General features: G+C 37.2%; 1 protein-coding gene across 5 annotated transcripts in view; it reads right to left on the bottom strand.

The window, feature by feature from the left end:
- The window catches only part of LOC111422683 (LIM domain only protein 3), a 284,619-nt gene that overhangs the window by 25,223 nt on the left and 234,019 nt on the right, over positions 1–25,377 (bottom strand). For 4 of the 5 annotated variants that reach the window (XM_023055902.2, XM_071196486.1, XM_071196488.1 and 1 more), the window contains 4 exons: positions 24,969–25,238; positions 24,599–24,908; positions 16,014–16,399; positions 10,999–11,349 (listed from right to left, as the gene is read on the bottom strand). In XM_023055902.2, the coding sequence (XP_022911670.1) occupies positions 16,051–16,399; positions 24,599–24,908; positions 24,969–25,107 (798 nt within the window). In that variant the 5' untranslated portion in view covers positions 25,108–25,238 and the 3' untranslated portion in view covers positions 10,999–11,349; positions 16,014–16,050. Of the gene's footprint in view, positions 1–10,998; positions 11,350–16,013; positions 16,400–24,598; positions 24,909–24,968; positions 25,239–25,377 lie in introns of those variants that run through there. The other variant, XM_071196487.1, reaches the window with a different exon arrangement.

Here is a 25,377-nt window from a genome sequence, read left to right on the forward strand (position 1 = left end):
TATTGGCAACAATGCGGCTAGGATTGTGCACATTACTTATCCCTGTCTCATCAATATTAAAAATACAATGAGGTTCAAATTTATGTTGGCTGAACAATTTTCTCCAAATTGTGGTAAAAGATAGCCTCAGGTTTACGAAAAGTTAAAGCTGGATTCCGTTGCATAAAGAGTAGAGCCAATCTTTTCCATACGTTTCTGCTTGTTGAAGTTGTGTTTGAGCTTATTTGCCTCTACAAACTCGTAGGTGAGTTCCCTGATTGATTTAGTAGTTAATTCATAAGATACTTTAGAAAGATTAATAATATGACTTGCTAGCTCTGACTCTTGCTCTACACTAAAGACTGCCCTTTCTTTCTAGCTTGTACTTTTTTAAAGAAAAACGGCCTTTTAAGTGATTTTGGTCCATAAGGCACATCAAAGATTTGTGCAGATTTTCGTATTGATAAGGTTTTGTCTTTAACAGATTCTATAGCGCGTTGCATGTTCTCTTCATGCAGAACGTGTGCTTTTCCGAATATATTTTAAACTTGACATTTGAAGTAAGGGAATGCCAACAGTATAATATCGGCCACAGTAGAGAAATTAGTATTAGTTAAGTATTACATTGTAAAATTAAAGTTACTATTACGTAAGTACACTGTAGTACAAACCGAAACTCACGCTAGCAAGATATACGTATCTTGCTATCTATCTTAAGATAAATACATCAAATTTAATAAGAAAACTATATAAAAGAAACTGACAGTTATACTCTCACCAACTATTGAAGGATTGGCCGACTGACACATTCGATAAAGTTAATTGTTCCAACGCTAGGAGGGACGTACTCCTGTCGTTAAATCTCGTAGTTGTCTTTAAAATGTAGTGATCGATATTTGACGGCAGTCGAATTCGCCTTCTTTCCCTTATTGTCTTGTTATTTAAAAGTTGTTTTTTTTAGTTTCCCTAAAAAAATCGTCATCATCACTAATGACCACATCATCATCGTGCTTCTTCTTCTTTTGTCCTCCGATTTAATCTCTTGGTCGCCTCCAATTAGCGCAGACCGACGTTACGACGAGAAAAGGATCCGAAGAGTCCTGCGGATTTTTGCCATCGCTAATTGCGTGCCCAGGACGAATATCAATGTCCTCACGGGGTCCATTGTGGGAGTCCGTCGGTGACATAATGAACGTGGCCGCCCGTATTTTACGGTCTCGTCGCGATTTTTAGCGGGTTTCGGGCGAAAGGGCGACCGGTGGTGGTGCTAGGCAAAAGGGGGATCGACGAAGAAGGGGGTTCGGTTGGCCGTCCGGGACACAGAACGGATTTAAAACGAGTCCCCGTCTAATTAAGCCTCACAAAGGCGCACTCGATACGGCCGCGCAAGGAAATTGTTAACTATCTATTGAGGGCCTTAATTAATAATTAAATTGGAAACTACGCGAGCTAATTAACTAACTTTGTTAATGGTACGTTTAAAGTTTGTTCTTTTGCCGCAGCGCCCGTTCTACCTTCTCTCGTTTAGTCCCTTTCCCCCCGACCGACCGTAGACGAACGCAAACCCCCGTAAACCGATCCTTTCCCCCCAACGGCTTTGTATTCTTTACTCCTTCACTTCCTTTTTACCTCCTATTTTGCGTTTAAACAACTTCGTTAATAAAAATTAGTCTTTTAATGAATCATAAATAATTAACAAACATTTATTTTTAATTTTAAGTTTGCAAGTTGGTTAATCGCTAAAAGAATTAATAGAGTTGGAAGTTTCAACCAGGTGTTCGAAATGAAACTGGAAATGAAAGTTTGCGAATGTGTTCCACTTAATTCAAAACGTTCGAATATAATACATATATGTATATTATAGAGTAGCGTTAACAGAGCGATGTTCTAAATTAATAAATAATTAGAACGAATCTAATTATAATGATAATTATAAGGGCGGAGTTGAATTGGTATAATGTTTGGTTATAAATCGGTGGATTTGTCGCGTAGCCGGAGGCAGATCGTCCCGTTGGCCCCGTTGGCCCCATTGCCATTGGTTCGTCCAGAGCTAATGCAAATTAATCTTCCGCATCGCGTCACAAACAACAAACAATAAACTTTTCATCGGTTGATTCCCGACGCGGCACGCCGCGGGCCCGAAATTCATCGGTAATTGAATGAGCAGCTTTCGGCCAAATTAAATCTACCCACCCATTAAATTAATATAATTAAAATAATAATAACGCCGACCACCGCACGAAAAAGCCGAATTAAACTAATGAAACCGCCGCTCCGTACAAATTTATACCGTAATTGCCCTCCACAAACCCCCTGAAACCACTACATATATACTACGCAAAACGTAAAATCTAGCTCTATATCAGTGTGTGTGTGTGTGTGTGGATTCTAGGGGATACCCCGTTTACGAAATGGAATGGAAGAGAAGAGACGAGGAAACGTGGGAGGGTGGCGAGGGGGTTGATATACGAAAGCGATCTCTAGATTACTTTCGTTGATGAGAAATGAAAATCCAAAACGCATTAAGGAAATTGCCATTGCTTTTAAATTAATGTTAATTGTGGGGAACGGAAGTTGAGATGGAAGCGCGGGGCCGGCGAATTCCTCCTCTTCGGCGTCTTTCCCGCCGGTGTTTTCATGTTATTGAAATTAATGCGGCTCGTTCTGTTTAGTTGGCACCCCCGCGCGTTCGACGTTTACCCTTTCTCCCATTCTACCGGAAAAGCGATTAAATTCCATTACGGTAAATTTATAGTCCCCGGCTTTTGCAGATTTATTGGTTCCTACCGGGCTGCCCCAGATTAGTGAGATTAGTATTTTCGTTTTTTCTACGACAAATCATTACAAATTTTCTCAAAAAACAAAATATGTTGCGACAAAAAGAAATAAAGGAAAGATTTAGATATATTATGTAGGTTTACTTTTTTTGGGACGTAAAAAAGCGAAACGAAAAGGGGTGCAAAAATTGAATCAATCCCTAACGAGCTCAAAATGTCGCGGCGGCGGCGGCGACGTCTCCTCTCCCTTCATCCCCCTTGACGACGTCCCGACGCCGCCGCGCGCCGTTCAATTACCCTAATGCGTATTTGCATCTCCGGGGCCAATTCGCGTCTTTGTCGCGCATTCGGCTCTCGTTCGCCCTAATTGCCGAACCCCTCTAGCCGCGTCAACCCCCCGTGGCCGCCCAAAAGGACCCCATTCTCACCTCAATCACCATTAGAGGAGTTTCTCTCGTTCTCTCTTGCTCTCTCATTGAAGAACGAACCACGAGGTACTCTTGACCGATGCTATCGTTCGCTTTGGGGCCCCGTTCGGACGGTCTTCGGTCTCGTTAAGAAATGCGAACCGAGGACCACCACGTCAATTAATTCGGAGTTACGGCTGGTACAAAGAACACAAACGGCGAACGAGAGTTTAGAACACTCAGTTCAAGACTATAAGTAAATAGTATTTGAAAAAAAATGATTTTTTTAAATAAAAAATGACTTACTTCATTAATATACGATTTATCATTTGAAGTCTTCCTCAAATGAAGCTCGGATACATCCTTTAATGCTGTTGTACCAATAAATTACATTATCTATGCTGTCACTCATTAGTAGTAATCGACCATTGTAATGGAATTAATATATAATCATGTGAACTGTACAGATATAGTATAGTTTCTACATTCAATAACATTTAATCCGATCGTATAATGATGCTGTCAGAATTGATTTTAGAGGAATATCAGTGATTTCGAAATTATCTAACTTAATTAAACTTCAACTCAAATTATAATTACTTAATAATAAATTTACTTAATAGAAAGTGGGAACTTATTTAAACCAAACGCAAACCGAAAGAGCTTCATCGAAACTAATGGATGAATTCATATAAAACTTGGATGGATAACTAAATTGTAGAGATGTAACTTCCTCAAAATCTAAATTTTTTGCAGAAAATTTTATGCAAAATGTGAACCTGAACCTAAAAACATAAACGAAACCAAAATCAATCAATAAAACTCCGTCAAAATTTTAATGTTTAATACTTCATTTTGAAACCTTCAAATTTAATCAAGATTTTTCTGTCAATTGGTTTTCATTAAAAAAATAAGGTTATCGATATCGGTTATAATCAAGATAATGAAACTTTCAGATTATAACCAAAACTACTACTGGATTGAATTTAGTTTTGATCATGAAACTTCATCGAAATCTAACAAATTGTAGAAACTTCATGAAAGCGTGAAATTGTCAAACTAAACGTAATCTACAAAACTTAATGTTAACTCAAAAAGCTTCATCTATGGTTAACTAAGTTTCAGATACTTTGTCAATATCAGAAAGAACCAAACGAAATTCACATTAGTAAATAACTTCATTAATAAATTTAGTATCAAATAAAGAACCGTCAACAAAGTTTTCTCATCAGTATTTAATATTAACGAAAGGAACTTCAACAAACTTAACTAATCTAATTCAAAAAAACTTCATTGGGACCACAAATTTCAATAAAAATATAGTTGATGTAATTGAAGAAATTACATTCACATCTCAAATTAAACTGAATCCTTAACAATCACACACAAGTTTCAATTAATCTTAAATATTTTGTTCAACATCTTAATTCTTAACAATCTTAATGAAAATCGTCAAAAGGTCACTTACAAAACGATGGACAGTTTATCAGTTGTTATTTAATACAGGATGCAAACAAGCTTTATTGTTCACAAAATCCTGTCAAATCGTTTCTGACTGGTTTCAAACTCAAAATTACATTCACACATGTTGAACATTGCAAGCAAATCTATTGACATGTGAGTACATTAATTGACATGAGCGTCTATAATTCGAGTTTCGAATCAAAATTAGAAACTGTGCTACGAACAAACCTAATATAATGCTCAAGATGAACTTATTTGCACTATAAAAACTAAATTGATAATAGAAGATAAACGAGATTAAGATGAAGATAAACACATTATTATTAAGATTAAGATGATTTTTGGCCCTAAAGTTTCTGCAAGATATTTTTTGCATTCCCTGAGAAGTGCCACTAAAAATGTGCGTGGAAAGACCATTGGCACTTTATGTATACAAAAGATCGACGAAGGAGTGATGTATCAGTACACAAAAGCTTGAGCAAAGAATGTAATGCCAACATATCGCACCTTTAACACTAAAGTAACACAATTCAAAAAAATAGTGTTTCTAGGAAAACAAGCGGCAATTGATATAGATATTTTATGTCATTTTATGATTAAAACTAAAAATATTCAATTTTTAACCACTTTATTTCTAAAGGTGCGATATATCTTATATATAATAATTTGTTAAAAGCAAAAACAGGTGCTATCCCATATAACTTAGAATGTTAGAAGTTCGTATCAAAGAATATAATTCCTGCTAACTGAATATTTAGTTTTCAAATGGGGTTGTGATGGTGCTTGGGATCAAAGCCCTTATAAGATAGGGTTTGAAGTTATCACGTACAATGATTCATGATTGTTCGCTTGTACCTCTGGTAAAATTTCACTTCATCATCCACAAATGAATTATTTAGATGAGATTCGAAGAAAGGTACTTGAAGAAGAATTAGTAGAACTCGGTATTCATAAATAACATGCTTTAAATATTTGCTACATATTACGTAAAGACTACTTAAAAATAGAAACTAGACAAATAAAGGGAGCAGATAAAGCAAGCACTTATTTTACAGAGCTTATAATAGCAAGGATTTGATATTTTATATATCAATAAACCCAGTAATTGTGAACACCGAATTTGATATATGCTTTTGAAGCAAACAATAATTAATTTAACATTCTCTAGCGAATGAGTCCAATGTCAACATTGGTTTCAATATCTCATGTCTTCAGACTTGATGTTGAAGTGCACAGTAAGCGAACTCTTTTCTCGTGCTATCACCCAATTCTTTATTATCTAGCTCTTCCCTCGTTCCATTACTAATCACCAGTGTGGCCTGGAACTCAGATCAAAAAACTGTCCTTGTACGCTCGTGTTGCTTAATGCATTCTAATCATTAGGAATTAACACAGATTTCACGTCTTGTAGTACACAAAGAGTGCCTTGACTGACTGAAAATAATTGAATTATTCTTCATATTCTTCATTATCTAAAAAACTTCATGGAAATAATGACGACAACTTTTCTTTGAAATTCTGTATGGTGTATAACCAGGCTGTAAGCTTGGTTAACAAACAGTTTTTGGTAGTAAATTTTCTCTCTGATACTCACTAAGGCTTTTTATTCATCCCTGAACGGACAGATATTTACCTGTCCAATGGAGTTTTTGATATCAATCCATCATACCGGTACAAATTGTGCTTCAACAGCTTAAATAGCACACAAAATTTGAGCGAACGATCGATGTACGAACGAAAAGGAACTATTCGATCAACATTGCTAAACTTAGGGCGATATCGTATCAAATGTCGCCAATTCAGCTCTTCGTTGAATTCGTGAACGATTACTAACGTATTTCAATAATTACAAATATTTTTAATATGTTTTTTATTATTGAATTTTTAATACATACAATAACGTCATAATTTGCAAGCAAAAATGTTTTTGAACTGATATATTTCGTTGAATACAACAATCATTTTATTACCCCTACCGAGTCCTTAATAGACCTTAAACAATAAAACGATCTCTCTAACACGTTTCTTAAGTATTTTGAATTCAAACCAAGAGTAGCCAGAATGAAATCTTCTGCGTATTATGGATAGTGTATTGCTCTGTAAGAATAAGCTTGATAAGTAAGCAATAAAAATCACCATGATTATGTAATTCAAGTCTCCAATTATGTGATTATTTCTTTTGCCACAACAGTGCTCACTTCTAGCACGGATAATATTATATGAGTGATGTTAATCCAAAATAGTGCTGAACTCTACTGGATGAACATACTAAGAAATTCAGCATTGACAACAGCATCACAAAAGCTACGATTTAAATTTAAACAAAAGTGTTCCAAATCTATTTTGAAATAGATCCAAAATATAAGGTGGTTGCCCCAAATCGATAAAGACACCGAAAAACATTGTGTCGCAATCAGAGACGAATCACACAAACTTTAACCTACACTCTTACAAGATTATGACTGTTCAAAAGTTAAGTACAACAGGTTGGGTAAGCTGTAGAGATTGCTTTAACGTGCATTTCCATTTTTCTGAGGTAATAAACAAATAACATTATCATTTCTGGGGTGGTAATGAGTCGTAACGGCATCGAGTAAAATGTAATCAAGTTGGCACTTCCACATTCACAGTTCCATCCAATAGATTTGCTGATTCAACAATCAGCACCTGGACCACAGCCATCGTTGAATTCGACATGCCGGATGCCTGACCTACCTTCGACGCACCGTCATCGATATTTTAATATTCAATGTAGTTCCACATCATTATATACCGTGACCGTTTGCGATATCCAACATAAATTCATTAAAGACTCAGTTAATAGAAGTATTCTTTATTAATCCAACAATATAATGATTGAATTATAAACCACGAAAACTAGCGTATTGCAAATCACGAAGGTTGCACCGGATCTAAAATCGGTCGAAGATTCCATGTAAAAATTATATAGGTGACATATATTGAGCACTAATGATATTGATATTCAAGAAATGAACAATAAAACAATAAACAACAACAACAATAAATTATAATCAGCTAGTCACTTCATCTAAACGTTTATAAACGTATAACTGGTAAGAGGATTTATCAAAAGAATAGTTTATCCTTTCGTCAAAGAAGAAATTAAATGGATCGTCGAGAAGCACAATGACCGCCTTCAATAACATCCCAACGCATAAATCCAACAGCTACTTGTCAGCACGAACCTTTACCGACATAGAAGGAGAAAACTCTTTGAATTAGTGTAGTGAGTGCCAAACACAAAATTGTAAGCTAGCATAAGAATGTTAAGATTTAAATCGACAGTTTGACTTACTAATGACCAGTTTCAATGCCTCGCACCATATTGGTCAAGCAATTTCCATCTAAGTTAAGCCTCTACAGTTGTCATGATAAATAAGCCCAATTATGCTCCTGATCTGACCTCTGCGCCAGAAATATTAGATCAGTCAAATCAGCTTTTGACATCGTTCGGAATCTTTGCTTTGTTCATCTGGATCTAATTATCTATATCAACCTTACCATTAACTTATGAAGCACAAACAATATTTATGATTATAGCATTTATGACGTGGAAAGCTCCCAAGTTTATTCGAGTAAACGATGTCCTTCAAAATTAGGTGGCACTACAATTTTTTATTGCTACTTATTGTTGTAGGCTTAATAAAAGCAAAACGAGGTATTTATCAGGATTTTAGAGATTTTGCCTCTTTGTAATACCCAAATGTTAGTCTAGCAATACAGGATAATATTGGATTTGTATATACTTGAAAACCTGTGAATTAGAATCCACTGATTGTGAGAAGAAGTGTACAAACTATCGAATTATCAAAAATCCTCTCTTATCTTTTCAAACCCAAGGATGGTTCGCTGCACTATAACCTTGAAGAGAAAGCCACAGTCCATGCTGACAATCTGGAAGATATGATTTTATTTAGTAAAGATCCTTCGTTCGGCCAACCCTACGAAAGTATAATATTGCTATATACCAGTGGTGTCCATAACGTCGATCGCGAAGCCATTTTGAGTCAATCGCCAACAAAATCATTAATCTGAAATATCTATATCTGGGCCTCGGAGCCCAAAAAGGGAAGGTTAGTTTTAAAATGTAAAAAAAGATTTCAAACCCTTCGGTCGATCTTGGAAAGACGTTTATATAAAAAGGCGATCTTGGTCAAAAATTAGTGGACACCACTGGTAGATACCATAATATTGGCTATGTACCATTGATGAAGCCGATTTTTGTTTCAAATATCCAAATGGTAGACTCCCAATGATGTCAATTTGGCCGTTAACTTCGTATGGTTTAAATAGCCTAGAACAGCCGTTTTGTCTGTTCTACGCCGACGATATCATCCTGGTTGATATCTGGTTCTATGGTTCATAGATGCTAAATACACCAAATGAGATGGTTTAGGCATGTCCAAAGGATAGATGAGAGTTGAGTTTCCCAAACAGATACCGAAGTAAAAACTCCAGGGTCGTAGAAAGAGAGAAACAACCATGAACCAGCTGGAAAGAGGGATTTGATAAGGATATGAAAGAGAGAGAGAAGTAGAAGAAGAACTGTGGAATGACAAAAAGCAGTGAAGACTAGGAATCAGAAGATGTTGGAGAACGTTTTGGGAAGAAATATAATAGTGATATCTAGTTCAATATATGGCACTAAAAAATCCCAATACTTTATTTCTAAATACCTAGACGCTACCTTGAATTGAAACATAAAATTCTTGACGCATACAATCAAAATGAAGGTCAAGAAAGGTGCAAATTACTTTAAATTCCAAATTGTCGTGAAATCTAGACAACATGTGCAATACACATATACACAATAACAAGTTGTCCAGAATACTCAGCAATTACCCTTGATGATGCGCCAAAACGAACTAAATGTCATCTATAAATAGCAAAGATCTCTTTTTAACTCAAACAAGCAACTCGTCTACTGCAATATTTCACCTATCCAACAAACTCATGCACCGAAAAATTGCTCATTATTCCTCAAGCACGCCATCGTTCACTACCAGCACGTTGTCTCATAACGTAGCAACACATAGAATGTGTCAAGAGCAAAACGCTAATTTTGTGAAATAGTCTTATTTTGTTGCAATATTTAATTTTGTAGTTAGGAAAATAAAAACAACAATTTCTCTCTCATAAACATCAAAAATACCTTTTTTTAGTAAGTAAGACAACAACGAAAGTGTGTAATGTTACTGAATCTAGATGAATGAAACAATCATCCTTAACCACTCTTTTCATTAGCCAATCAAAGAAAACGATTAAACATTTAATCTATATAAAAATGAAGTTTCTTAATAAATTGAAGATAATGAACATACTATGTGAGGGAAAATAGCGTGATAAAATTCATCTAATAGTGATATCAAAAGGAAATATAGATTTGATTAATTTTATTCGCTTTGTTTTATTACTTAGACATCCACCGCTCAAAAAGCTTTTATAATAGACTCCATTAACCGCTGACCAAACGAACTCTGACGTTTCAAGGGTTAAAAGCGAAAGGGGAATTAAAATATCACTCGCGATCATGCCGGTGCCACTAATGGAAGGACTTTTATTAGCCATTTTACTCCATTCCGCGTCCTATACCCCGTTCGTTCGTTCAAAGCTATGTCTTTCAGAGCATGCTGTTAACGCGTGTGCTAACTTATTTATCCTAAGTGCATCCGGTACATTAACTAAATGACCATATTACCAAACGAAACGCGAATATTCCGAAAACTAAATCCAAAAATTCAAATATTACTAATAGGTGTTACGATAATATTAGAGTGTTGTTCCAGTTATTGTTTTAAAAAGTTAAAATTTCCGTTAGGAACGGAAGTGAAGGGTTTCCTGTTTGGAACGGAAGTGAATTGAAAAGCGCGTGAAACGAGTGTAGTTTGCATTGTGAGCGGCGGGGGCGCGATTAGTGGCGTTTATCTCTTCTTATCGCGGTCTCGGTTGGTGTCCCGCAGGTCTTGTTATGAACTGTCATAAAGATAGCGGCAGACAATAATACAAGGGGGACATTTGCCGCTCCCCTTCTAACCCCCTCTTGAGGGATTGAGCTCTTATCTACGAACGTATTATTACTGTTACGAAATGTTCTTTGGTACCGAGATAAGATGGTAAGGTTGGATTTCCCCTGAAATTAGGGTTGTAAAAACAAAATTGACGTTTTCGTAAAGTAATTCGTTTTAAAACAATACGATGTTAATTTTTTAGGACTCCTCTTACCTTTAGCTTTCTCTAATAAATTCCTTGCAGTAAACTTTCTCTTCGTTTTATTCCAATTAACAGCTTGATTTAGCGATTAGTGAATGCAAATTAAATTAAAAAGAAAATAAAAAAAATACAACAAAGAAAATTTTTTTAACTTAAATCACTTTATTTTTATTAAATTTTTTTTGTGGGTTGTTTATCCTCCGAATTTTTTTTCGTACATTTAATTAAAAAGTAATTAATTTACAATAAAAACTTAATGATATAACTATACATAAAAATTATATACAGGTTTTTATTTACAAGGTTCGCAGCCTGTTTTGGCAAGGTTAAAAAGTTCAAAAAATTAATTTGAACCATTCTTAATGAAAAAAATTTGTCTCTCTGGTTGTAAACAATAGTCAACAAAAATATAATATGTACATCGAGTCCCGTTCGGTTAAGTGTCATTTCAACGAATTTCCTCATAGAGATTTGGTATCGGTTCGAGAATTCTGAAAAGAAAAAGAAATCAAAACTGAATTAAACCCAAAAAATAAAAACGATAAAAGGAAAAATAAAGGAAACCGTGTAGTACTTGATAAAGCCGCGATACAAAGTCGATATTTATTGCCGTAAGTGGTTAATGTCGTGCGGTCACGTGAACTGGTCGTTATTTTACCTTGCTATCGGGCGTCCCTAGATCTAGAATGCCGTGAAAATTGCTGGTTCTGGAAGAGGCCAAATTCGAATAAAATACAGATTTCGGGATACTACTTTTCGGGCGGTTTAAGCGATAACATCTCCTCGCACACGCACCTTCAGACAAATCTGGGTCAGGATATCATTTGATAACTAATAATAATAATACAGGGGGAGAACCGTCAAAAATTTAAATTGCCCCCTGTGGAGTCGATTATATTTAGCAAAGGGACTGCTTGGCCTTAGGGAAAAATATTTAAGGTTGAATAATTTAAAATGCGGTCGAAAAGCGGTCATCCGTAAACTTTTCCCCCGGTTTATTGTTTTCCCTTAGGTGAGTTCAGTTTATCTCATATAATACAAGACTGTATTTAAAAATATCTTCATAATTTAGTTCTAAAAAGCAAAAGTGTTAAATCCAACACTTCTTTTAACCCTCAACCGCTATCGTGGGGTCAAACTTGACCCCAATCGATATATTTCGGGTATTTCCCGAAAATGCGAAGTCCTGAACTCTCATCGAGTCGTCATGTCGTGTTCAGTTGTAGAAACATTTTCGCGATACCTTCATTTTGGGGTCATAAAAGACCCCCACAGCAGCATTTACGTGAGAAATTTGGTAATTTTGTTTGAATATATTTGCTTTTGGAATAAAAATGAGTAATCCAAAAGAACTTATACGAAGAGAGGGCAAACTAATGTCTGCAGAAGAAGTGATGTCTGATATAAATAAAGATATTGAAGACGTTGAATATACCAACACTGAAGATATTGAAGAAATTATTTATGACGATGATGATGGGTTGAATAATGAAGATAATGAACGTAGTGACCATTATACAGTTTCGGAAATTTCCGATTCTGAAGATAATGTTCAAACTCGTAGCGAAAAAACGAATTACCAAGTCCATCTACGTTTGTTGGCGATCGTATAGAACTAAAAGCGTTTTTTTAGACTTGTTTACCTGGCTGGAGCTTTCAAATCCAATCATAAGGATGTATCATCGTTTTGGTCGACAAGTAGCTTAGGAAGACCAATATTCAGAGCAACAATGTCTAAAGCTCGTTTCGACAATGCGAAATGCGAGAAACTAGAAAATTGGCAGGTGACAAATTAGCCGCTATATCAGAAATGTTCAACAAATTTGTCGAAAACTCGATCTCAAACTACACCCCTGCAAAATTTCTAACCGTTGACGAAGCGTTGGTGGGTTTTCGTGGATGATGTTCGTTCAGAATGTACCTGAAAGGAAAACCTCAAAAGTGCGGTCTAAAAATTATGTCAAATAACAAATAATCCCAAACCCCGTAAACTATATATTCCCACGCAATCAGTATTTATTACATTTAATTACATGAGTCATAAATACTAACCGCAACATTACAGGTGAGAACTGGTTCACTTCCATCGAGTTTACAAGGGAATTGCAAAAAGTTGGTCTTACCTCCGTAGGCACACTAAGAAAAAATAGGAGAGAAATACCCAATGAATTTTTGCCAAACAATAAACGTCAACATACAATATTTGGTTTCACTAATGATAAAGTAGTGAGTAAATCCGTAATGCTTTTGTCATCCACGCACCACGATAACAAAGTGGACAATAAAAGTGGGAAACCTGATATGCTATTATTTTACAACTCAACGAAAGGGAGTGTAGATGCTCTAGATTAGGCGTGTGCCCTTTACAGAACAGGAAGATATAGCAATATGGTTTGCAATAATGGATATATCTACGGTAAATGGCTATACATGACTGAAAGGCTCAGCTCCAGAAAAAGAAATGTCTCGACTTTAGTTCATAAGATGTCTCAGAGAAGACCTCATAAAAGATCATCTACAAAGCAAATCATGAGCTTTTGTTTAGGAAAAGATAAAAGTGATTTTTAGGTATGATTCACTATTATCACAGATTCGTTCCAAAATTTTTAGATATTCTTCGACCTCTTTATGATTTGGCAAATTCTCTTAGAAATTCCAAAGAAATTATTAATTGGTCGAAAAAACAAATCGAATCGTTTACTACAGCAAAAGAACTTTTGTCACAATTAGTAATTTCAGCTCATCCATCTACAAAATCATTAACTATAGATGCTTCTAATACTGCCATGGGAGCAGTACCCTCTCAAACAATAGATGACAATACCGTTCCTAAAGCGTTCTTCTCTAAAATATTTTCTACCGCTCAAATGAAATACTCTGCTTACGATCGTGAACTTCTAGAAATATTTTCAGCAATAAAATATTTCAAACATTTTCTTTACGTTAATCATTTTATCATTTATACCGACCATAAACCTTTGATAAATTCTTTTTATTCCAGTTCAGAAAAATCTCCTCGTCAATCTCGCTATTTAAGCTACATTGCTCAATTTACATCAAAGATCAAACATATTAAAGGAAATTCAAATATTGTTGCTGATACCCTTTCAAGAATAAATATTGAATATTTTTCGAATTCCTATCCTTCTGCTGAAACTATTCAAAAAGCACAGAACAACGATGAAGAATTAAATCACCTTCTTAAGAAACAATTTTCTAATAAAACATCTTTTCAATTATATTTGAAAAATTATATTTGTCCAATTTTACAATATTTCTCATCGTAGTTTTCATTCAACCCTTCACAGTTTAAAAACCTACTTCTATTGGCCTCACATGGCCAGAAATGTAAATTTATAGACAAAAACTTGACTACATTACAACGTGCAAAAGTAAAAAATATACCAAATCCTCCTCTTCAGAAAATTCCTATTCCGGGAGGCAGATTTGAACACATTCACCTAGATTTAGTACCTTGCCTAGTTTGGCCTGAAGTTTATTCTGTCGAAGACATTACTACTTTTACTATCGCTCACACACTTCTAATTGTAATTCTTTATTCTTCAATAATAACTTAACAATAATTCTCTTAAGTTGTAGCAAATTGTACCAGATGCATCAATGTAAAGAATTTTTCGAAAATATGAAAATTAGAAGAGTGTTAAGAAAAATTGGTATCCGAAGCATGATACAGAAAAACTTTTACAACAAAAGTTGTAGCAAATGGTACGCTTAACACAATGTACTGATACATTTTTGCTCCCAGATGCAGCAATGTAGAGAATTTTTCGAAAATGTAAAAAGTTAGAAGAATATTAAAAAAAAGTCGGTATCCGGAGCATGATACAAAAAAACTTTTACAACAAAAGTTGTAGCAAATTGTACCCTTAACACAATGTACTGATACATTTTTGCTCCCAGATGCAGCAATGTAGAGAATTTTTCGAAAATATGAAAATTAGAAGAGTATTAAAAAAAATCGGTATCCGGAGCATGATACAGAAAAACTTTTACAACAAAAGTTGTAGCAAATTGTACCCTTAACATAATCTGCTGATACATTTTTGCTCCCAGATGCAGCAATGTAGAGAGTTTTTCAAAAATATAAAAAGTTAGAAGAGTATTAAAAAAAAATCGGTATCCGGAGGATGATACAGAAAAACTTTTACAACAAAAGTTGTAGCAAATTGTACCCTTAACACAATGTACTGACACATTTTTACTCCCTGATGCAGCAATGTAGAGAATTTTTCGAAAATATGAAAATTAGAAGAGTGTTAAAAAAATCGGTATCCGGAGCATGATACAGAAAAACTTTTACAACAAAAGTTGTAGCAAATTGTACCCTTAACACAATGTACTGATACATTTTTGCTCCCAGATGCAGCAATGCAGAGAATTTTTCGAAAATATAAAAAGTTAGAAGAGTATTAAAAAAAATCGGTATCCAGAGCATGATACAAAAAAACTTTTACAACAAAAGTTGTAGCAAATTGTACCCTTAACACAATGTACTGATACATTTTTGCTCCCAGATGCAGCAATGTACAGAATTTTTCGAAAATATAAATTGTTAGAAGAGTATTAAAAAAAATCGGTATCCAGAGTATGATACAAAAAAACTTTTACAACAAAAGTTGTAGCAAATTGTGCCCTTAACACAATGTACTGAAACATTCTTCTAATTCACCATTAGAAGGTCCATCACAGCCTCCAAAACGTCAACGATGTTATATATGTCCCAGAAAACTAGTAAAAAGTATACCACTACTTGCCAAATGTGTGTCAAAACTATCTGTAAATTTCATTCAGTTGAAAAAATGGTATAATAAAAAGGTATATCACAATTTTCTCAAAATACATAAAGCGCAGATTTTCTTCATTTTAGGTATTCATGTTATTCCTCTTAAGCACATATCTCACATGGTAATTGGCGAGTTTTCAACGTGCCTTTTATGGGGTGATAAGAAGAAAAGACCATATTTTTATACGACATTTTTGCTCTTTACGATTTATTTATTTTTAGTTTTATTTCTTGGATAAAATAAACGGTTATCTTACTTAAGAAAACAATTCAAATGTAATATTGGGGTTAAACAAGATATAGCTAATAATAACGATAGCGGTTGAGGGTTACATAATCAGTTTTTCTTACCTGTGTTCGAGGAATAGTACGGTGGGTCCATTGTGCTTCAATCGCGACTCCTGCGCGGCCTTCCGACTTTGCCCTTTCGCACTGTCGGCGCCGCCGTCGCTTTGAAAAGCTTGTGCCAGTCCTGTTCGCAGACGAGGTTCCCCGAGAGCATGTAGTATCGGTCTCCAGGCACCAGGTGTGCCCCACACTTGCTGCACGCGAAGCACTTGAGGTGAAAGACGTGGCCGCCACCGCCACCGCCTCCGGGATGTTGCGCCGTCGCTTGGTGGCCGCCGTTATTGCCGCCACCACCTCCGCCACCGCCGCTGCCTCCTGAACGCATCACGTAGTCGCTCGCGGGAATCGTTTGGCCGCACGCAGCGCACGCCCCACTGCTTCCGAATAACCTGCGGGCGCAATTAGTTTAGTTTCGATTAGAATATTACTATTGCATACTTAAAATAAAACTATATTAATACAAATAAGTATAGAAAGAAGAAATGATCACCAAATTTTATGAAAATCTAAGAAAATTTTTCGTGTAGATACTATATTCCTATGAAGATAGGAGAAAAGGGGAGAAAAAGAAAAGTTGCTGGTAACAGTCAATCAAGCACAATCAGGCGAACGCTTCCTCTGCCAGATGGTGCACGTGTCATCCTACCACGATGGTGGCGGCGACTATTAGATTACCTAATCGGGACTTCTTGGCAGCGAGGGGGTGGCACCAATCATCCTTTTCGCTGTCAAATTATGTTCGGCCGCCGCCGCTGCTTCCTCCACCGATTGCGCACGTGACTTTGGGGAGCAGGAAAATATTGGATCCAGCGGCTTAGCAGCGCCCACTGACAGACAGATATTATGTTCCTCGGGACGTTTTACATTATTGCCGTCGCCGACCGACGTCGGTTTTTCCTTTTGCACAGGATCCATTAGCGGGCGGGGTTTATAGGGTGGGTGAGGGTGGTTGCGGCGAAGGGGAAACGGTGTTAAACGTTCGAGCGACAAGAGAACGAACGGGGTCCGGTCGAAGTCGCGCTGGCGGGCGAAATGTATGCAAACGGCGTTACCGGGAAAGTGGGCATGTAATTGGTCCCCGCCACGACTACTCTATTGATTGAGGGCCCGCGGCGCTCCAGCTGAAATCGAGTTAGGCAGTTGTTCCCCGGGGCCAAGCGGGGCCAAACGGGACTGAACCAGAGGCCCCCCTCTCGCTACCACACTCTCTGAATGACGGATCTCTAAACGAACTCAAAACTCATAACGAGACTAAACGAGATAAGGTGCATGTGTTATTTTCATTTTTGACCAAGTCCGAAATAACTTTTAATTTCGGGGTTTGCCTAATATGCAACTAGCCAAACATAGGTGTGCCAAATGAGGGTCAGGCAAAGTCTAAAAAAGTGTAAATTAAAAATGACCATCTTTTTGACGTAATTCACAACGCTCATCGTGAATGTGGGCACGGTTGAAGAGATAGAATGATAAAAGCGCTAGGCAATAAATATGTGAACGTAACACGAGAAACAATAATTTGCTATTTAGAGCTCTGACAAGTATGCACACAAAAAAAGGAACCAATGTTATTTAAAGAAGTGAATTCCCGAGGTCAGGTCGATCTCATAGATATGCAGACTTGTCGTGATGGTAATTTCCGATATATTTTTAACTACCAGGATCATCTAACTATATTTATAATTTTAAGTCCATTGAAGACGAAGACAGCAGAGGAAGTGGCTCATCCTCATTATTGGATGTTTTTTGTATTTTGGGAACTTCCAGCGTGTTGCAATCAGACAACGGACAAGAGTTTGCTAATCGGGTAGCTGAAGAGATAAGGGAAGTGTGGCACTCGCAAAGTCAAGGAAGTGTGGGGAGATCTAACCGGGACGTAAAAAATACAGTCATTGCCTGATTCTATCAAAAAAGTTCTTAGAACTGAAAAAGATCTTTGAAGAGGCACTTGCAACTACTGTGGAGCAGGAGAATTCCACCAGTGATCCTTATGCAGAAAGTCTTAGAGGATCAACTCCGTTTCCTGATGCAGAAAATACTAAAGGATCAACACCGTTTCCTGATGCAGAAAATACTAAAGGAACAACTCCTACTCTTGATGTTGATATGGCAAAATTGTAACCTGTTAGTTGCATATGCAACAAAGAAACTTCAGGAGTCCACAAGTGTTATAGCTGTGCCCAGAATGTTCATGTCATCTATGCCTAGAGTACAAGTAATACCAACGAGAGTTACGGTGCATCAGTTTTATGTCTTCGGTGTGCAAAAAGAAAAACGATGACTTCAAATCAAGAGAAAGCGGTCGAAGTTTGCATCTAATAAAAAATTTCCCCCGATTGAGGTTGGAAAATCAGTTACTGTGCATGTTTCAAGCCTTGACAGGAGCAAAGGAGATGCACGAAACTTAATTGGCGTAGTTTTGGAGACAACAGATGATGTGAACTTTATAAAATTGGAACCAAAAAGAATTATTGCCTCGTTGTATTCGAGAAATCAAATTCAGGCGTGTAAAGACATACTTTTGAAAATTTAAGACGACCCAGAGGTTGAATTCTCTCTGCGTGAGATTAGTAGCCAAAACTCTGCCTTCGGGGGCTAAGAAATGTCAAACAAATTTATGCAAATGTAAGAGGACTAAAGTGCTTTGCAACTTGAAACTTGCAACAGACTTTCAGTCGTGTCAGACTTGTTTCTAGAGTTTCGAGTGACTCTGAATTATTAATTGATCTGGTTTTTGTGACGGAGGGTCTTTTGGGGTCAGAGTGATACTGATGATCTTGGATTTTCGGATCACTTTTTGGTTGAAAAAACATTCCTTCTCCTAAAACGATTACCTATCGTGACTTACGTAATATTAATATCGAGGATTTTAATAATGATTTGAACAGGATGAATTGGGAAACAGTTTTTGAGTTAATCTCTATTGATGAGAAGGTTAATTATTTTAATTAAACATTATTAGCTTTGTTTAACGTTTATGCCCCTACTGTCACTTCGGTTGTAAAGAAAAACTCTTTACCTTGGAACCTGTAATATTAAAAGATGATAAAAGTAAAAATGCTGCGTTTAAGAAATATAAACGAACACGTGAACAAGCACACTTTGTTTATTACAAGAATCTTCGCAACTTGGTTACGAATGCCATCCGAATGCCCAAGCGCTTAAAAAGATACAATGTTGTTAATTCATCTTCTACTGTTTTGCCGGGTGGCTTAACTGATCCTTAAACCGTCAATAAATTTTTTGTTGATTCTGCTCAAAATTATCATGATAATAGGATGCGTAGTGTGAATGGTGACTTGACGTTTGAGCATGTCTCAACTAATAAAATTGAGAATTTATAATCCTTAAAATCAGGTGGTGTTGGTTCTGAAGGATTTACGGCCTGTGACAATACTTCCAGCGTTGTCCAAGGTACTTGAGAGAGTGATTGTTGAACAGCTTTGTGGCCACTTGAATGAGAATAATATTCTACCTGACAGACAATCGGGTTTCAGAAAACACTATAGCTGTGCTGCTGCGCTATTGGACCTTATTGACGTCTTTAGATTTCTTGATGACGGAAGGTCGACAATGTTAATTCTTTTGGACTTCACTAAGGCTTTTGATATTTTAAATCATGATCTATTGCTGTCAATCTTACATTACATTGCAATTAGTGGTGCGGGTGTTGAGTTGTTTCGGAATTATCTTCAGAATAGGCGGCAGTCAGTTAGGATGAATGATACAATCTCGTCTTCTATCTATCTTGGGTCCCATACTTTTCACAATTTTTACTTGTATAATGTTTTCTGATTTAAGTGCCCTGTCGTATCATTTGTACACGGATGATGCACAACTTCTTTCCGCATGAGTTGCCGGATGTGTGCAGTCGAGTAACTGGTGAATTGCAACAACTGTGTGCTCGCATTGAGCAACGATCATTGCTGATTAATCCGATTAATCCGATAAAACGCAAAGTATCTTGTTTACTAAAAAGGATGCGTTACATGTTGATAGAGTTGGCATTAATATTGATATTTTAAATCAGCCATTAATATTTGAAACTTCTGTTAAAAGCCTGGGTGTGGTGATTGATGAGCAGCTGTCTTTCTCTGGTCATGTGGGTATGCTTTGTGGTAGGGCATTTGGATCGTTGAAAGCGCTTTATAGTAACAGGAATATTCTTTCTTGTGAATTGAAGCGACTTTTGTGTGATTCACTAGTTCTTTCCCATTTTAATTATTGTAGTGCTGTGTTTAATCCGTGTTTATCGTATGACAGTGCTCGTAGGGTGCAAGAAGTTCAAAATTCTTGTTTACCTTTTATTTATGGAATCGGGCGTAGAGAACATATTTCGGATAAGCTATTGCTCTGTAGGTGGCTGAATATGGGGCAGAGATTCGCTACTCACTATCTGTGTCTGGTCTATTCAGTGTTATTTCATGGGAAGCCTCATTATTTGGTTAAGAAAATAAAGTTCAGGAATGATGTTCACCACCTTAATTTGGGGCATCGTTCCTGTGTTACCATTCCTAGGCACAAATCAACCAAATTTAAGCAAACGTTTTCGTATCAAGTGGCTAGGGTGTGGGACTTAATCCCTGATTCCGTGAGGTGTGCTAGCTCTATCGCGAAATTTAGATCTTTAGTGTTTCAAGACAGGTTGTATGGTCAACTATAGGTTTTTCGTGCTTGGTTAGTTTTGTTTTAATGATTATGAAATTTGGTACTACGTAAATAAGTTTCATTATTGTTCAGTTTTTTTTATTTTATATTATGCATTTTTATTTTGTTTGTTTGTTCTTTATTTGTCTCACGGTGGAAGTTAAACCAGATTTTTATCTGTTCTTTCATCATTTGTGCCAGAGTTGGGTAGTATCCGGATACTTTTTGAGTATCCGATACTCTGTATCCGGATACTTTTCAAATTTTGTATCCGGTTCCGGTATCCGTGACTAAACCTGAATGTATCCGGTATCCGGATACTTTTTTCGGTGTTCGGATACTTTTTGATTGAGTTTTTTTATTTAATATTCTATTATTACACACATACATATACACCAGCGTGTTTGAAGCCCCATATTTTTTCAGTTTCTCCTACTATTGTACATCTTTTGTAACTACATCTTCTCTTTTATTATTGAAAATCGAGGGCTCTCTCTCCGACTAAAATTTGAATGCTAAATTCGAAATTCTTTCTAAATTCATTTTCTAAATTTAGAAAAAATTCAAAGAACTCATTCCCTAGCAAGTGTACACTAAATTTCCACACCGAGAGACCACTCGGAAAAAATATAGGAGAAAAGATTAGGAGTCACTATAAGTAAAATATGGATGACAATATATTAGTTTAACAATAATTTAGGTCATTTTAAAAGTATCCGAGAATGTATCCGAAAACTGCAGTATACATGTATCCGGATACTTGTATCCGGATACTTTTATGGAGAAAGTATCCGTACTTTTTTAAAAAAGTATCCGGATACATTGTAAGTATTCGGTATCCGGTACTCGAATACTTTTTTCCTGTATTCGTCCCAGCTCTGATTTGTGCTAACATATCTAATTGAGTTATTATTGATTAATTTAATTATTTTATTGATTTGTATATTTTTATTGAATATTATGAATTGTATTTGTTTCTTTTTGTTAGCAGTAAACAGTGTTTTGAATGTGCGCACCCAAAATTTTCTGCGCACCCTTAATTTGCCTAACTCACTTAGGCAAAGTTCGAAGTTAATATATATTTATAACATATTTAGTTAATACATATTTTCGGACTTTGCATGAGCCTCATTTGGCACACCTAAGTTTGCCTAGTTGCATACTAGGAAAACCCCGAAATTAAAAGTTATTTCGGACTTGGTCAAAAGTGCTCGGGCAATGTGTAAATTGCCTAGTCAATCTTAGGTGTGCCGGAATTGGCGGTAACACATGTATTTTTCAGTTAATAACTTCATTAAACAAATTAAAGCAACATCTTGCGTAATAATATGTAAACTAATCATTGATTAAATTGATTAATGAATTTGTATTGGTAAATGTAAATTTGCAATGAAAATGTTTCACCGCAAACACACATCTCGAGCGTCATGTCTAGTTAGCTCAATTGGGGGGTCGTTTTTAAAAGGTATTTGAGCACGCACACGAGCGGATAGTTAGCGTAGGTATAATAGGAATCGAGTTGATTGGGATGTGGCGGTAGCGAGTGCGGGACGAAGATAATACGCGTCGGCCCTGTCAAACATCCATCCAATTAGCGGAGGGGCTCGGATTTATTACTACCTTGCCCTCAGTTCCCTTCGTCCCAACAGCCCCCAATGCCTCCTCCACGCCCCGGGATCTCTCTCGTTCCGTCTCCGTCCCGCCGACGCGCTGTTTACTTTATTAGCGGTGTTTATTATATAAGTTGTGCAGCCGCGCCGACGTCTCGTTTCCTGGATAATTGCGAAGCGACCGGGGCCAATTAAGGGGGGAACCTCGCGTTGCCACCGCCTCTCCCCACTTTTACCTCTCTGCGATCCGCTCTGCTCCCCGGAGGAATTCATTAGAGAGAACGAAACCCATCCTCACTCAACAACGTTGGGTGGCACAATAGAATGGAATGAAAAGCACGTATAGGATGAGGTAAATATTATGATGGGGAATACGTTTGCCTATTTATTTTCAGTCGATTTAAAATGACCGCGCATTAAAAATGCATTTTGATGAATCCTCCCCAATTACGCGTCATTACGTATTTATAACGGTGAGGGGACACACCGTGTCCTCATTGGTTCTGCACCCCCGACGGATATTCTAAATTGGCAATAAACCGTCAAGTCCTATGACGGTTACTACTCTTGGAAAAACGGGACGGCATTCAGCTGCGCGGTTTAGCTTATTAGCGAAGTCTTCGAGTTTTCCGCTTCGAGGAACGGTCTATTCCTCTAATGAGCTTCTTAGAAACGCCGTCGGTGACGTATTATGTACACTCTAAAATCTAAACGTCAACCTATCCACTCAATTCACTTTATCTACGTACGCATTTTGTAAATTAATCGGATTAAATTCGACCGACATGAATATACAATTTTCGACAAAATTATGTTGACGCATTTAATAGTCCAGTTTTAAGACGTAAATCTTAAGGATTTATGTACTTAGGAGTAACAAGTTGATGCAAAAAAAGCATTAACTCCGATTACACGTACCTCATTACACGGGTTAAAAAAAAACAACGTAGTATAAGAAAAATGTGAAGTAGGGTATTTAGGTCGAAGGTACTCGATCATCTTAATCTGGTTCGATCTAAATAGCACGTAACACTTATTTAAAATATCTCAATTACGGGGAACAGGAGGCGGTGTACGGCGAGTGTTATGGCAGATCTTAATCAGCAAAGGCCGCGGTCGTTGAATAAATAGGTTCTGAACCTATGGTCCACCGAGGACAGGTCGATCCATCTCTTCTTCGCGATGGTGGGTATCGCGTGCTTTTTTACTGTGGTCGTTGCCGCCGCAACCGCCGCCACTGTTGCCGTCGATCCGAACGGCCTTAATGAATCCTCCCTTCCGCAAACAATTACGACCGGATGTCATCAATCACGCAAATTGACGGAGAGGGAAATCGGCTCCCTTTATTTTTTTAATTTAACCGCCCGCGGGATCCACTACCTCTTTCTCTTTTCTCTACTAATTGCCACCGCCGTCGCATCACGACGACGAAGACGACGCCCTCCAGAGAAGACCTCTTCGAGGGCCCAATCAGGCATAACCTCGCTTGATTGACGCGGCCTTTTTTGCGAATTCTTCCCCAGAAAGAGCAGCTGATTGCGCTCCCTTCGCGGACTGATTTTGCCGCCTCCAAATCAAATTTGGCACCACGAATTGGGCCCAATGTATCACATGCCCCTTTCATCCTATTTTCTTTCTCAACGACTTTTTCAAAAATATTTTCCAACCGCTATGAGTCATCCAAAATTGTTACCCATTCAAATCATGCAATTTTAAATAGCACTCTAATTATCTTTGTTAATTAATTATAAATTGCTCGCGGTTTAATAGCTTAACGTTTTCCATACTACAAGATAGTTCTAATTACCGAGTGAACGACGCCTCGACGTAGGCGTCGTAGTAAAGGCGCCCCCGGGAAAACGGGAGATACTCCGCCCCCCGATCTCGATTACACAAGGGGGCGCTGATTTAAATGCAAATTTAAAATGTCTTTCAATTTATAATCTTATTCCTCGTTAAAATTACTCCTCTCCGAGAGCGGCTCTGTCAAAGCGGAGGGACGCGCAGGGTGAAATAGGGGGGACAGAGGAGTGAAATCGAGGGTCCTTCAGGGTGGGGGCGAACGACGATTACGACCGCTAATGGATGGAATAAGGAACGGATGAGAAGAGAGCAACAGGGTCGTCGTCGTTGAAAAAAAAAGACGTCAACGAAACGACAGGATCAGAAAAGCGTAAGTCGTTTTTTTTCGAGGGGAGTTGGTTTGGAGAAGTGTGGATTTTAATCTATCGATCTGTACAATGTCGTGGGGAGATTCCTAATTTATTACCATAATTACCTATCTAATTTGGTTTTTAAAAACTTTTCTTTTTAGTTAACTTAAAAAATCCTCACCTCATGTAATCCATTTTGCAAAGGATCATTCCACCCTTCGTGAAACACGACGATCCGATATCGGCTAACATCGCGGAACAACATGAACACTTTAAGCACCCGTTGTGCCAGTACCTGTCTAAAGCGTGAAGAAGAAACCTTTCCATTATTTTACCGCCACAACCCGCACAAACTTTCACTGTATTATTGTTATTGTTGTTGTTGCTCGCGTGATGGGGATGATGTGGAGCGCCCGGTGGTGGTCCTCCACTACTAAAGGCTGGATGGTGGTGGCCGTGGGAAATTTGGTCATGCGGACCACCAGGATGGCCTAAAAATTAAATTCATATAAAAAATGTAAAATTGTAATTTTTGTGTAATATTTTCATACCTAAAGGTCCCATACTGTGGCCATTAGTAGGGTGCATGTGGGGTCCTGGACCAGGATGTTGGTAATTATTGTTATCCGGAGACGGGGGATGCGGTGACGTCAACTCCGGTCCCCCGTAGGAGTGAAAGTGAGTGTTCATAGCTGCTAGGGCGCTGGCTGCCAGTTTGAAAGTTAGTTGGCGCTTGGATTAGCGCTCTGACGAAGAATACCAAAAAGAATTTCTGCTATTGCTGCGATCGAACACAAGGGGTGGTGTTTTACACCAACGATCTGTAAAAATAAAAGTAAACAAATTTAGTAAAGTTAAAAAAAGTTGGGTTGGTTATTAAAAAAAATGGTTTTCTTGGAAACTAAAGGTAAAAGAGAAGATCCGGAGATAATTACAGTGGAACATAACAAGAAGACATCG

This window comes from Onthophagus taurus, chromosome 6 (assembly GCF_036711975.1).
Source record: "Onthophagus taurus isolate NC chromosome 6, IU_Otau_3.0, whole genome shotgun sequence".
NCBI classification, from domain to species: domain Eukaryota; kingdom Metazoa; phylum Arthropoda; class Insecta; order Coleoptera; family Scarabaeidae; genus Onthophagus; species Onthophagus taurus.